At 45.1% G+C, this 12,971-nt stretch overlaps 1 protein-coding gene across 3 annotated transcripts in view; it reads right to left on the minus strand.

Annotated features, from left to right (window-relative positions):
- ABTB3 (ankyrin repeat and BTB domain containing 3) overlaps positions 1-12,971 on the minus strand; it is a 241,559-nt gene that overhangs the window by 11,754 nt on the left and 216,834 nt on the right. For 2 of the 3 annotated variants that reach the window (XM_077339675.1, XM_077339674.1), the window contains 2 exons: positions 10,368-10,588; positions 7,889-8,067 (listed from right to left, as the gene is read on the minus strand). In XM_077339675.1, coding sequence (XP_077195790.1) covers positions 7,889-8,067; positions 10,368-10,588 — 400 coding nt within the window. Of the gene's footprint in view, positions 1-7,888; positions 8,068-10,367; positions 10,589-10,952; positions 10,992-12,971 lie in introns of all 3 variants that reach the window. The other variant, XM_077339677.1, reaches the window with a different exon arrangement.

The following is a 12,971-nucleotide window of genomic DNA, read 5'->3' on the forward strand; positions in this document are numbered from 1 at the left end:
GCTACTTATTCAAAGACAAAAATCACATTACGATCCCTCCTATATTGTTCCATTTCAGATCACAGGCAAGAGAATTCATTTCTGAAATGCAGCCCCAAATAAAATCTTCCTGGAAAACCTAAAATAACAAAGAGAAGGGCCCTGGTTTTGCCTTCTACCTGAACAAGCCTTTTTGCATGCCAGACCTTCAATTTCTCATGGTATTACCAGATTGTTTCCAGCATGTTATTTGCCTGAAAATGGGGATCAGCCCTGGGAAGGTTGCATGTGGAAATGCTATCTGCAATTAATTCTATCTGCAATTAACTGCATCCCAGGTTGCAAGAAAATCATTCTGTTTAGCCACTCTTCAGGAAACGACAGCCTTGTCCCAAGCAGCCTCTCTCACATCCACTATCTTTTCAAAACCCCTTCTAGCTAGCCCGAGGAGTCAAAGGGATGGGGTATCTATCATTAAACAAAATCCCCATATAAAACTCATTATACCCAGGGCTCTAAGACCCCCACAACCACAAAGACTGGCAGCCAAAAAAATTCACTGTCCCCCAAGAAGACCTCCCTAGAGATGTAATGCAGCTGAGGCTGAGGAGGGGCCAAGATATTCCTAGCACAGGCCCTGGCCTCAACCAAAGACCTGGTGGAAGAGCTCTGTTTTGCAGGCCCTGCGGAACTGTGACAGCTCCATGCTTTCTAGGCCTTAAGAAAAATTAATTAACTGTGACAGACTTATTCAGCTCGATGAATTTTCCCTGCATTCTTGAGAACAGATATCTGTGCAGCACCTGAGGTTAGGATGCCCCCTTGAGAATCAAAATTGCTCTGCTGGAATTGCTTACACAAACTCTGCTGGAGCGGAAGTCTAAAACATGGGATGGGATGTTAGAAGAACATACATTGACTTTTACTTACAAAAAGGATGGGCAGGCAGGGAGCCTGAAACTGAATGCCATAGAGACTGTTTTGCTTTATCCATGCTTGTTCCTACCTGCCATTTCTTTTTAAAAACCTTTAGGAAAAAAGATGTGTTGTTCCAAGCTCGTTTTTATTGTGTGTTGGAAAGTGAATGTGCATTAGAATTCTCCTCCTTTCCATGGGAACAAAGACTGGCTTGTTTAGGTAACTGAGAAACTAGCATCAGTTGGCAGCCTTTGCTCCCAACTGTCATGTCTCCCCTAAAGGGGAGGCTGATACATCTGGACGGCCTCTGTGATGAACGAGACCAGTTGAAATGCCAAAGACAAGGATAAACGGCGCAACTGAATGAGATGTTCAGTTGTCCCAAAGCAGGGGTAGTCAAACTGCGGCCTTCCAGATGTCCGTGGACTACAATTCCCAGGAGCTGGCAGGGGCTCCTGGGAATTGTAGTCCACGGACATCTGGAGGGCCGCAGTTTGACTACCCCTGTCCCAAAGTGATCAAGTCTAAACAATTGCACTGCTGGCCCACATAGGACGGCGGTTGATTACATACATTGCATGACCAACCCCTGAAAATACCAAGACCAGCCATCTTATTAGGCGAAGAAATCTGTCTTTTGCTCCTGTGTTTCTTCCAGATCCCAAAGTAACTTGGATATTATCTCTTGGCTTTGCCCTAGAGCATAAAAATACCAAAACCAAATGCTTCTTCATTAAGATCACCATTATTAAGGAGATTTCAACACAGTGGCCAAAATGATGGGATGCCTCCTGCCTGCAATAGCGTGATAGTTAATCACACAATTCCCCCCTCCACACATTACACTCTCCCTGCTGCGTCTTCCCCTCCCCACATGCTGCACAAGCAGCAAACGTGTAAAGGAAACCACGGCTGGCCAGCAAAGGGCACGGCAAAGGTGGCAGCCTCCCCCCAGCACTGCAAACAGCCTAATTCTCGTTAGGCATTCCTATGCAGCCTTCCCGTTCTCTTCGATCCGCAGACCCCCATCCTGTCCACTGCTCTCTTCCCCCCCCCTGCTGTGGAGGCAGCGCCCGGTGTATGACATGCGGGGGGGGGGGAGAGAAGGCGTCCAGGGCGACTGGATTGACATGGGCTGTCAGGGGCTGCTGGAGCAGTGGGAGGGGGGAGAGAGCAGCGGACGGGACGGGGGTCTGTGGACCAAAGAGAATGGGAAGGCTGCGCAGAGGTAGGAACACCTAACGAGAATTATGCTGTTTGCAATGCTGGGGGTAGGGCACCTTCACTTGGCAGGGAATGGACGGAGGAGGGAAGGATTGGGGCAGGACTTAGGCTAAAGCACGTTTTCCCCCTCCAAACCTTCTTCCCGTTGTTTGCGGGGGAGTTGTTTGCTAGGGGATTACATTTTTCCTGGTGGGCAGAATGCCCATGCTGGCGGCAGCAGGTCTTCGGAAAATCCCCAATAATGCTGGCTGCTACCGCCAGTGCAAGCGTGTCCCAGCCCAGGGCTATGGAAGGTCCGCATTATGCAAACGTGGGAACTTCCTCAGCTTCCTGGATACGCCGGGCCACGGAAGGGGTTGAGGCAGGCCGGCGCTGTGCGTAATGGACAGCGCCGGGTCTTTCGGCCCACCCGGCCTCAATCTACGGTGTCCCTACAGGGACACTGCACACCCTTGCAGGCGCCATAGCTTATGAAGGGGCCCAGCCCCCCACTCCCCACCTCCCCCCCTGGCCACTGCCGCTTACCATGGCCGGCAGTGTCCCAGGCCTCCTGGCTCCGGTGCAATGCACATGCTACGCTGGGGCAGCCCTGCACGTCCTGCCCCATGCATAAACGGGGGATGGCGGGGCATGTGCCCCACCACAATGGTACGACGGCAGTGGAGTAGTTGCCGCCGTGCATAAAGGGTCACAGTGAGCCAGCTGCTGGAGGTAAGCAAAGTCATCTGGAGGGGCCAGAACATGCCGCCTGCCTTCACCAGCTGGCACGCTACATTCCCCATGTGCAGAAATGCCCTTAGTTTTTCCTTTCTTTAAAGGTTGTTTGGATGATGTCTGTTCTGTACGCATTAATAATCCATTCAAAATTTGGGCAACATCCTATTGCTGAGTTATGTATTCCAGGAAGGAGAAATTATTCTGTCCCTCTCTCTTGCTTACCATTGACAGCTTATCCAGGTGATACATATTTCTGGGGAAGTTATGGGATCCTGTAACCATCATACCCACCTGTCTTTCTGTCTGTAGCTTCATGAGACACCTCCTCTTTGCCCCCATGTCCTTTCTGTACTTGGAGTCATCTTCTTTGAGCAATGAAACTACTCACATGGTTAGTTTATACTGATTGATTTATGGCTTTGACCCACAATGCTTGTATTTCACAGGAAAACCACCAGGAGGTGCCATGTGTAACTATTTGTATTTTTCTCTATTCTGCAAAGTTGATAGCGGGGGGGGGGGGAAAGCTATATATATATATATATATATATATATATATATATATATATATATATATATATATATATATATATATATATATATATATATATATATATTAAAATAATGTGAGAGATGCACGTATACAAATATATGAATAAGCATCTATGTGGCTACATATGTGCATGTACATTAATTCAATATTTTTAGCTTTTAAAAAATGAATCAGAATGTATGCTTCCTTAAAACACGGGAGAGGACAATGTTAATATACCCTACCTTGTAACCAAATGCTAAAACACAATTCTAAAGATTTAAGGGGAGGTAATCAGTGCATGCCACAGGCTAACTTGGTCTTGTCAGTTTTCAAAAACTTGGTCTGGCAAACCAGATCTGATTCCCTGCTCCTGCACATGAAGCCAGCTGGGTGACCTTGGGCTAGTCACAGTCCTGTCAGAGCTCTCTCAAGCCCACCTACGTCACAGGGTGCCTGTTGTGGGGAAAGGAAGGGATGGTGATCGTAAGCCGCTTTGAGACTCCTTTGGGTAGTGAAAAGCGGGGTATAGAAACCAACTCTTCTTTTTAAGCAGGGTTACCCCTGGTTAATATTTGGAAGGCAGACCACCAAGTAAGTCCAGGGTATCCACACAGAAACAGGCAATGGGAAACCACCTCTGGATGTCTGGCCTTGAAAACCTACCAGGTTGCAGTCACCTGTAACTTGATGGCACTTTCTACCACCAGTGAACACATGTGCTGACCTGGAAACCTTGGGCTAGTCCGGTCTCATAGAATCTCAGAAGCCGGATTGGGCCTGGTTGGTACTTTGATGGGAGAGGAAATCCAGGGTTACTCCATTGAGGCAGCCAATAAGGGAGGAGGAGGAGGAGGAGGAGGAGGAGGAGTTGGTTCTTATATGCCGCTTTTCTCTACCCAAAGGAGTCTCAAAGCAGCTTACAATCACCTTCGCTTTCCTCTCCCCACAACAGACACCCTGTGAGGTGGGTGAGGCTGAGAGAGCCCTGATATTACTGCTCGGTCAGAACAACTATCAGTGCTGCGGCAATCCCAAAGTCACCCAGCTGGCTGCACGTGGAGGAGCAGAGAATCAAACCCAGCTCGCCAGATTAGAAGTCCACACTCCTAACCACTACACCAAACTGGCTCTCTATGACAAACCTTCCCTGATCCTTTCTTGCTTTGGAAACCCTGCTGGCTTGCCAGAAGTCAGCTGTGACTTGAGGGCATTTTCTGTCACACTCTGAACTTAAAGGAACCCTGTGATAGCATCCGGCACATCACATCTTCACTGTAGACAAATATGGGGGCCCACAGAAGGAGAATCAGAAATGTGGCTGAAAGCACACATCTGTTGTGCATACAATTTGCTGTACAGGTTACCAGGGCAAATGTGGGGGGTTGGAGAACGACAGGGACAATATAACCTTTCATGAGGCCTTCGGTAATCAACGTCTGTTCTAAAAATAATCACTGGGATTTACTTGCAGTTTAAGAATAGACTCTCAGACCCTTATTTTATAATAGACTTATGTGTTTCAAACGACTGTTTTTTAGTTAACTGTGGGAGGAATGCAGGAGGGTTTCTGTGAATCTGTCTACACAAGAATCCTACAGGAGTAAAAGGATTTCCTTTGCCATTTCCCCAGGCTCTCTAGTAGCATATATAATTCAGTACATAAACTGAATAAAAATTGATTAAGTGCTGCTCTGGAAGGCCGCTCATACCTGATTAAGAAGCATGTATATATATCATTCATATTAGTCAACATTTGCAAGCCGAGGGAAGCCCAAGAGGTTAGAGATAACAGTTAGAGATAATGAATGGTTTGACAAAATCGGCTTTCATGTTAGCTGGAGTTATGCTAAGACATTTCCACAACACAGCACAATTCATCACAGGTGATATACGTTGTCCCTTAGCAGCAACTGGGAGGAATGCCAAGATTCTACTTCAAAAGAACTTTTCCAGCATTGCTTTGTGTACAGAGGGCTCAGATCCAGGAAGAGCATCTAATCCATGGAGCTCAGACTAGAAAAGGGCACAATGAACATCAGAGCATGAGAGTTCCAATTCAAGTCTCAACATCCCCCCTTTTAACAAAAAAACCCAAAACAAAACAATAGGCATTTGTGAATCCACTGCTGAAATATCCGTCGACAGAAATTATGACTAAGAAACTTAGGTCTAAACTAATCCAGCCAGATATACTGTTAGTCTTCAAATGAATCCATGCTGCTAGATGCAATCACTGTGAAACTCATTAATTGCGTACTGTGGGTTGGGTCCAGCAGTTTTTCTGACTCCATCTCACCAGATTTCCCTCCTTCCTATTGCCAGCATCCCACGTGGCCCCTCCTCTCCTTTGTCCTAGTGGGAAAGCTTGCTGGATCCAACCCTATATTAGCATGCCACTCTGGTATACCTGATGTTCGCTTCTCATATGGAGAATGCAAGATGTACATTTATGAAGAATTCGGGTCCTGGTTATTCCGAACTGTTTAGACACAGAAGTACTGAAAATGATCACAGGTGCCACTATATTCCACAGCCACGAGCACACGCAGGAACAATATTAACCACTCTGGGTAGATTTAGAAAGCCCTGTCAAGAGCACAGGTGGTTCTAGGCCTCAAAAAAAGTGTGAGGAACTTTGCCCACAGTGGCTAAGTTATTTCAAGGGAATGACTCTTAGTAAAGCATCCAAGGTTTTTTGTATGTTTCTGTACTGTACACAGAATAAAATGAACATGAGGACCATTCACAGAATTTGATTGCTTCTTTAAGAAATCTCCTTTTCAAGCATGCCTCTGTTTTGTTTCAGTCATATCATAATTTTGCCAAAGTAGTACTATAAATGCTTTTAATGACTAGAATTGAGAGGATTCCAATAGTAACCATTTTAAAAAGACACTACTTGTTGGTCATTAAGTTGTTACTGGACTTGGATATTGCGCTTCTACTGCAGACCCACACAGCTACCCGCCTGAAACCATGCCACTTGACAGATATTGAAACAATGTGTGTTGACCGATGAGATAAAATGGTGGTAGGCATCCATAACACAATGCATCTCATCTCCCAAATGCTTAAGATATAACACAAGCATTTCATTTCCCTCTTGACACGGTGAGACTGCTATTTGTCTGCTCCACTAAAATTCTATTTTAATACAGAAATGAGTGCTCAAGTGAGAGAAGTGAATCCTTCCACTCTTCCTTGGTGTTAGTATCCCACCTTGGCATGCTTCCAGTTTTGAAAAGCACTTCAAAGCAACGTAAATCTGTGACATTAATGGTGAGACTGGGAGAAATACATGGAAAACCCACTTTCACATCTACATTGGCCTAAGCAATTGTGCGTTAATGTTCTTCAAGCAATGAGTAAAGTTTAGTCTTGATAAATTACCAGCATATGACTCAAAACTTCCTTCCACTCCTCCCCCAACACACCCCATGGAGTTGTACATCTCTATTAGCAACATCTATATACTGTGCATTTCAGTTTCTGCATTTCAAAAGGAAACCTTCACAACTTCATTTAAAGAGATGTAAAATACATGGGTGTATATACCTCCCCCCTCAGCATGGGCATGGAGTTTCAAATAGTTCTGGAATTTCCCCCAGTAGCTGTCTAATGATGTTTTCAGAAATCCTAAGGCATAACCTACAACCTCCAACTAGAGTTTGGTGTTTTCCGCACAGGGACCGGCTCTTGAGGTTTCTCTGTTACTTCTGTGTATGGCATTTCCACACAGCAGGGGATATTTTTTAATGAATGGTGGGAATTCAAAGAACCTGATAGGCAGATTGTCATATCACCACAAGGACATGACAACTGGCTGTTTTTAAAATGAACGCCTTCAGTGAGAACAGTAGGAAATGGCCACTACAGAAACTAGGGCAGGGGAAGTGGTACCAATGTGTGATGGACTAGAAAGGTCCAGACTTTTCCTGTTCATGTAAGTGCTATCCATTTGGATTTGGGTAAGATTAAGGAAATCCTGGGAGGTACACAGAAGCACCTTAATGCTTTGGGGAAAGGGAAAGGGACGACAACAAGCAAAACAGTTCCCCAACAGCATCTAAACCAGGGCAACGACAACAAAAAAATGGTGTAGGTGACCTTACACAGAATACTAATGTTCAATAGGATATTCTTAGAAACTGGAAACGGTGAGAGAAAGTTCTAAATATATATGCCTGGTGCCCTTTTTGAACGGTTTTAAATATCCAGCAGGATAAGGTGATTCTCTCATTCTCTCAACTCTGTTCTTTCTCATCCTTGTCCTGCCCTGTCCTAATCTGAAGTCTTACCACAAAGTTTTGGCTTCTATTTTCACACTTGCTCACTGCCACTGTTCAGCTGTCCTCGCAGTGACTGCAAATTGTCAACTCTCTCTTTTTTGGAAAAAAAATACAAACCTTAATCTGTATTTTGTAAATCTGGACACAAACGGGGGCGGGGGGGGGATGTTACATGCACATACCCAGGAGAATTGCAAACCGCTAGATAGTATCTAAGCACACGTACCTTGCTTGCTTTCAAGATCTCAAACATCAAAGGTAACCCTTGTGTAACGAGTTCTTCGGTGTATTCTTCCTCCTGAATGGATTTGAATTCTTTCAATAAGCACTGGATGAGAGGCCTTCTGTGCTGCTGAAAAGCTGTTCGCAAGGACTCAAGCCACGTGTGAAGAGTCCATGGGACGCCTGTTTAATTTATTTAAAAAGACCATAAAGATTTCAGTCTTTCTCAAACATCCATTAATGAGTACTCTTGGAAAATATTCTAGAGTCCTGTCCTGTATATAACTGTCACAGTTTTACAAACCAGTTTTAAGTCCCAGTATTTCTGAAGTACTTTCGGCTTCAGAAATAGAGAGGATGGGTGGAGAAATGCTGCCTCTAATGGAAGAAAGTCTTTCTTTGTTGAAGAAAATATTCTTTTGATGCAAGCCTTGGTGGAAGGCAGCTGAAGAGAATCATAGGACCCAACCTGAGACTGGAGAGACCCATGTTCAAATCCCTGCTCTGTCAGGAAGTTTCTACAGCAAGGATCCCCAAAACATTGCCCATGGGCACCATGGTCCTCACCCAAACCTTTCTGGGGCTCAGCAAGGCTTCTGATTGGCTGTTTGGATTTTTAAACAATTTGTCTTGTCAGCAGCTGCCATCACAGCTCAGGGATCTTCACACTGTGACTGAATGTAAGCTGTGACAGCCAACATTTCGTAGCAGCCATTTTGATCTTATGCCTACCACACTGACTCCGAATTCCAAAGGTGCCCACAGACCCAAAAAGAGTTCTACAGGGCAACTTTTTTCCCAGTTACGCTCTCTCAATGTAAGCTACTGCAAAGGGGAGCTGTGAAGATAAAAGGTGGAGGGAAGTCCTTGGATCGGATAAGAATGTAAACTATTACATTACATCCGAGGACCTCCCACTGCCTTTAGATATTTAGATCTATCCATTATACTTGCCACTGAGATACTTCGATTATTATGAAGCTGATATTTTAAAAAATTGAGCTAGACATGGCTTGGTCTATTTTAGTATCTCAATTTCCTCACAGCTTCTAAAAGGCATGCCATGGATACACGTCGGTGTGACAGAATTGTTTTAAAACGCTGTGCTACATTTGAGTATTAAGTAAAATTACATGCATTAATCACAGATTTATTAAACCATGTTCCTTCACAGAAGTGCATCAGAAATAAAGCACATAAGTGGGGAACCTCCAAGGACTTGTGGGAAGTATCTCATTTACCCCCATTCTGTGAAAGACTCTATAACCTCTCGCCTCTTCCTGCCTCCTCCTCTCTTTCCTGCCTATCAGCCATCTGACTTTTATCTCCTGCCATTGCCAGTTCTCCCTCCTTCCATACCTCTGGTAGCCTCTGCCTGGGAAAACCATGGCCCAGTTGTGCAATGGCTGCCAGGGGGGGCAGGTGCATCATGGGAAATCTGAAAGGGCACCTCATTTTCCTCCACATCCCCCTCCCCACACTATTTCCTTTTCCCCTCCTCCTGCCTTTCCCTGCTTCCTTCTCTTCTTCCCACCCACCACCCACCAACCCATGTTTTATCCCCCCTTATTTATTATTTACTTGTTATTTTTTACCTCCTTTGTACCCCACCTTTCTTCACAAGAGGAGCACAAAGCAACCTACATTATTCTGTCCTCCATTTTATCCTCACAAAACCACTGTGATATAGATTAGGCTGAGTGTGTGTGACTGGCCCAAGGTCAACCAGTGAGCTTCCATGGCAGACTGGAGATCTGAACCATGGTCTTCCAGATCCTAGGCCGAAACGCTAACCACCACTCGATTACACGGGGTGTCTGCTGTTGAACAACAGCAAGCAGCCAGGCCTGAGTGAGTCATGTCTGATGGATGGTAGCAAGTTGCCTAGCTGTTGTTGCAGGGCTGGTCCCCAATGAGTAATGCCAAGATCAGAATTGCTAAGAAAGGATTCCAGTTTGCAATAATTTTAAGCACACACCTGCCGCTTGGTATGACAGGTAGGAACACAGACACTCTTGCGTTGCTCTGGGGGTACAAGAGATGCAAATGTGCACCATTCTTGGAAGAAGCAAATAGAAAATTCACACTAGTAAGGTGGGGGGGGGGGGGAGAGGGAAGTGCCAACAGTGTTCATATTAACACTTGAGCCAGTGCTCCAATATGATCAAGCCTGAAAATTAACACCACCAGCTTCAAATACAGGAGACGACACCCAAATAACTGATCTCCAAATATAAAAGGAAGTGGAACATTTTTAGTGGAGTTGTTAAAGTTTTGTTTCACTATTTCAGTGCTCTTCTGCATTCCTAGACAACATTTAAAAATTGCTTGGTTGGATGTTTTTTTTTTAAAGAAAACCTTGACAAGAAAGCAGGAACATACTAGAAACTGTCTGTGTGACTGACAGAGGTCCTTCCCATCAAGCCACACTTCTGACAGCGCTCTCCCTTGAGAGAGAAAGTACAGAGGCAACTGAGACTGACCTATGCTCCTGATGTCAATGGTCACGTCCACATAACCGTGTTCGGCACTGTGATACATGGCTTCTTTCAGCGCTTTCAGCTTGGCCTTGCTATTACGGCTGGCACATAAAGGGGCTGGAGCGCCGTCTGCCAAGTCAGTTCCCTCCGCCAGTATTTCCTCCAGGGACAGGATGTCGCTTTTCTCCTTCTCTGGCTGAGCAAGCAGCTTACGAAACACGTTTCTGTCAATCACAAGGCAGAAAGAGAGAAAGGGGGAAAGGCCACCAGGTTGGAGCTGTTAACAGTGAAGCCAGAGCTGTCAGTTGTCTCGCTGAAGCTTCATCTAGTTAGTTCATCTAACTATATCTAGCAAACCAGCTTACAAGCAATGCTTTGTTATTTATTTGGGGGGCGTTTTGCACAATTATCACGGCTCTGGGCCCGCAGCTGCAAGGTACATCAAGTGCAGACTCCATACTCTGTTCATCAACAGGTTTTACACCTGTGTGATGCCGTTAAAGCTCGATGGAGTTCCTCCCAATTGATGTACTATTAGAAGCAATCAATCAAATCCAGTGTGCACCTTTTCCCTTACCTCCCACCTACCTTTTAGGCTTAGATCTTGCTAGCTGCGCATGTTCAGTCCTGTGGGGGACAGAATAAGCAATGTATCCAGAGCAAATAGGCTAAATTGTGCATGTGTGTACGGGTGTGTAGATATCGCTACAGGGAGGGAAGAAGATAATCTCCTGTTGATCAAAATGACCTGCACGTTAAAATGATGATAATAAAATTTTATTTTTAGCCCACCCTTCGATGTTGCTCAGCATGAGTAACGGCACTATTATGGCATGCATGCAGCATGTTGCTACACCCAGATGGCAACATAATTCAGAGTTCTTGAGGGAAAGACAGACGTAGCGTCTAAAGCAGGCGTAGTCAAACTGCGGCCCTCCAGATGTCCATGGACTACAATTCCCAGGAGCCCCCTGCCAGCGAATGCTGGCAGGGGGCTTCTGGGAATTGTAGTCCATGGACATCTGGAGGGCCGCAGTTTGACTACCCCTGGTCTAAAGAGACGCCACAGCACATTCTTCACTCTCTGCAGGAATCGAGCTTTCTGTAGGCCTGGCAATTTGCATGATGAATGTATCAAGCTGAAGACTGGGTTTGCCGTCAGCCTTGCCCCTCTCCACTGCTTCAAGTGGGCTGCCTTCTTTTGTTTAATGCATAACACATGCATGTATGTTTGTTTATTTACACATTCCTCTGGTTTTTTTTTAATGGAAACATCTTAAGAACAGTTGCAAACTGCTGGGAAGGCGACAGTATAGAAGCTAGCCAATCAGCACTGCATGTAGACAGGTTTTACGGCACATTTGCAGGATTATTTTATTCAGCGCTGAAGCCTGAAAGACATGTATTCACTGAACACAGCAATGGTATGTCTGAGCAGCTCCCTATGGTCTGCAAATGTTATGCCTGTCTTTACTCTTGGACAATGTGAAGCTGCTTCAAAATTATATTTCATAGTACAGGTAAACCTGTTGGTTGATTGCTATTCTGGACAGCGTTCAGGCTATAAGTGACTTCCAAAGTTTTGAATTCCTGATAATCCCAGTGGATGTGAGGGGGCCCAAAAGTTGACCATGTGCCATGCAATTCTAGTATCTGTTGGGTACCTAGAAGCTCCATGTGTTGCACAGATGTACAAATCTGACACATAAGCGATGACAGCTGAGCGGTTTCTTTAATGTGGTGTCAGATCAGCCCCTGAGAGAATAGAATAATTAGGAGGGAGTGGAAGAAGACTTTCAACAGTATCAAAGTTCAGGGAGTAGAGGTGAAAAGATGGATTGGTGACAATGGGAAATAACTTTTCAGCTGTTTTGTTTTGTGGAGCAAGGGCATTAGACTTTCACTTGGCCCTTCCATAAGCTAACCTCCGGAACACCTTGCATAGATGTTCTCTTTCTCTAGGAGATGGTTCATATATGTATGTTTATCCCTTGATGATCTGTATGCACAAACATCCACACAACATAGATGAGTACAAGGCAATGCACACAGAGGAAGAAAAGGATTAAGCACACTGGTCCTGGCCATTCTAGGATTGAATGCACTTGCTTCACCATTATCACCATCCAGGGCATATGTACTCCATAACATGGGCACACATGCCAATGTGTATTCAAGCTACACAAGCATAGACTTTGCCCCCATCATCCCACACAATGTCTTACACATGTTTATGCATCACAGATCTAGCACCACGGACAGAACTTTAATATCTCCCAGTGTCAGCTTCAGCTATAATGCTTTTTGGTGTGCCCAGTTCACACATTCAGCCATTTACTGCTGAATAGCTTACTGAAACACATGCAGATGTGAACCGGTCCTAGATCTAGGTTGATCCTTAATTGTGCAGGGGGCTGGATTAGATGAGCCTGGAGGTACCTTCCAACTCTATGATTCTATGTTCTGCATTCAGCTATCTATTCTTTAGACTGGAATGATCCTTCCTAGCTCCCTGAGATCAGCCTTGGATCTCAGTCCTGGCTCTCAGTCTCTCACAAAGCTTGAATCCCTTTGCTGAGCTTCGTAGTCATGACTTGGAGGCATGTT

Source organism: Paroedura picta, chromosome 5 (assembly GCF_049243985.1).
Source record: "Paroedura picta isolate Pp20150507F chromosome 5, Ppicta_v3.0, whole genome shotgun sequence".
NCBI lineage: Eukaryota > Metazoa > Chordata > Lepidosauria > Squamata > Gekkonidae > Paroedura > Paroedura picta.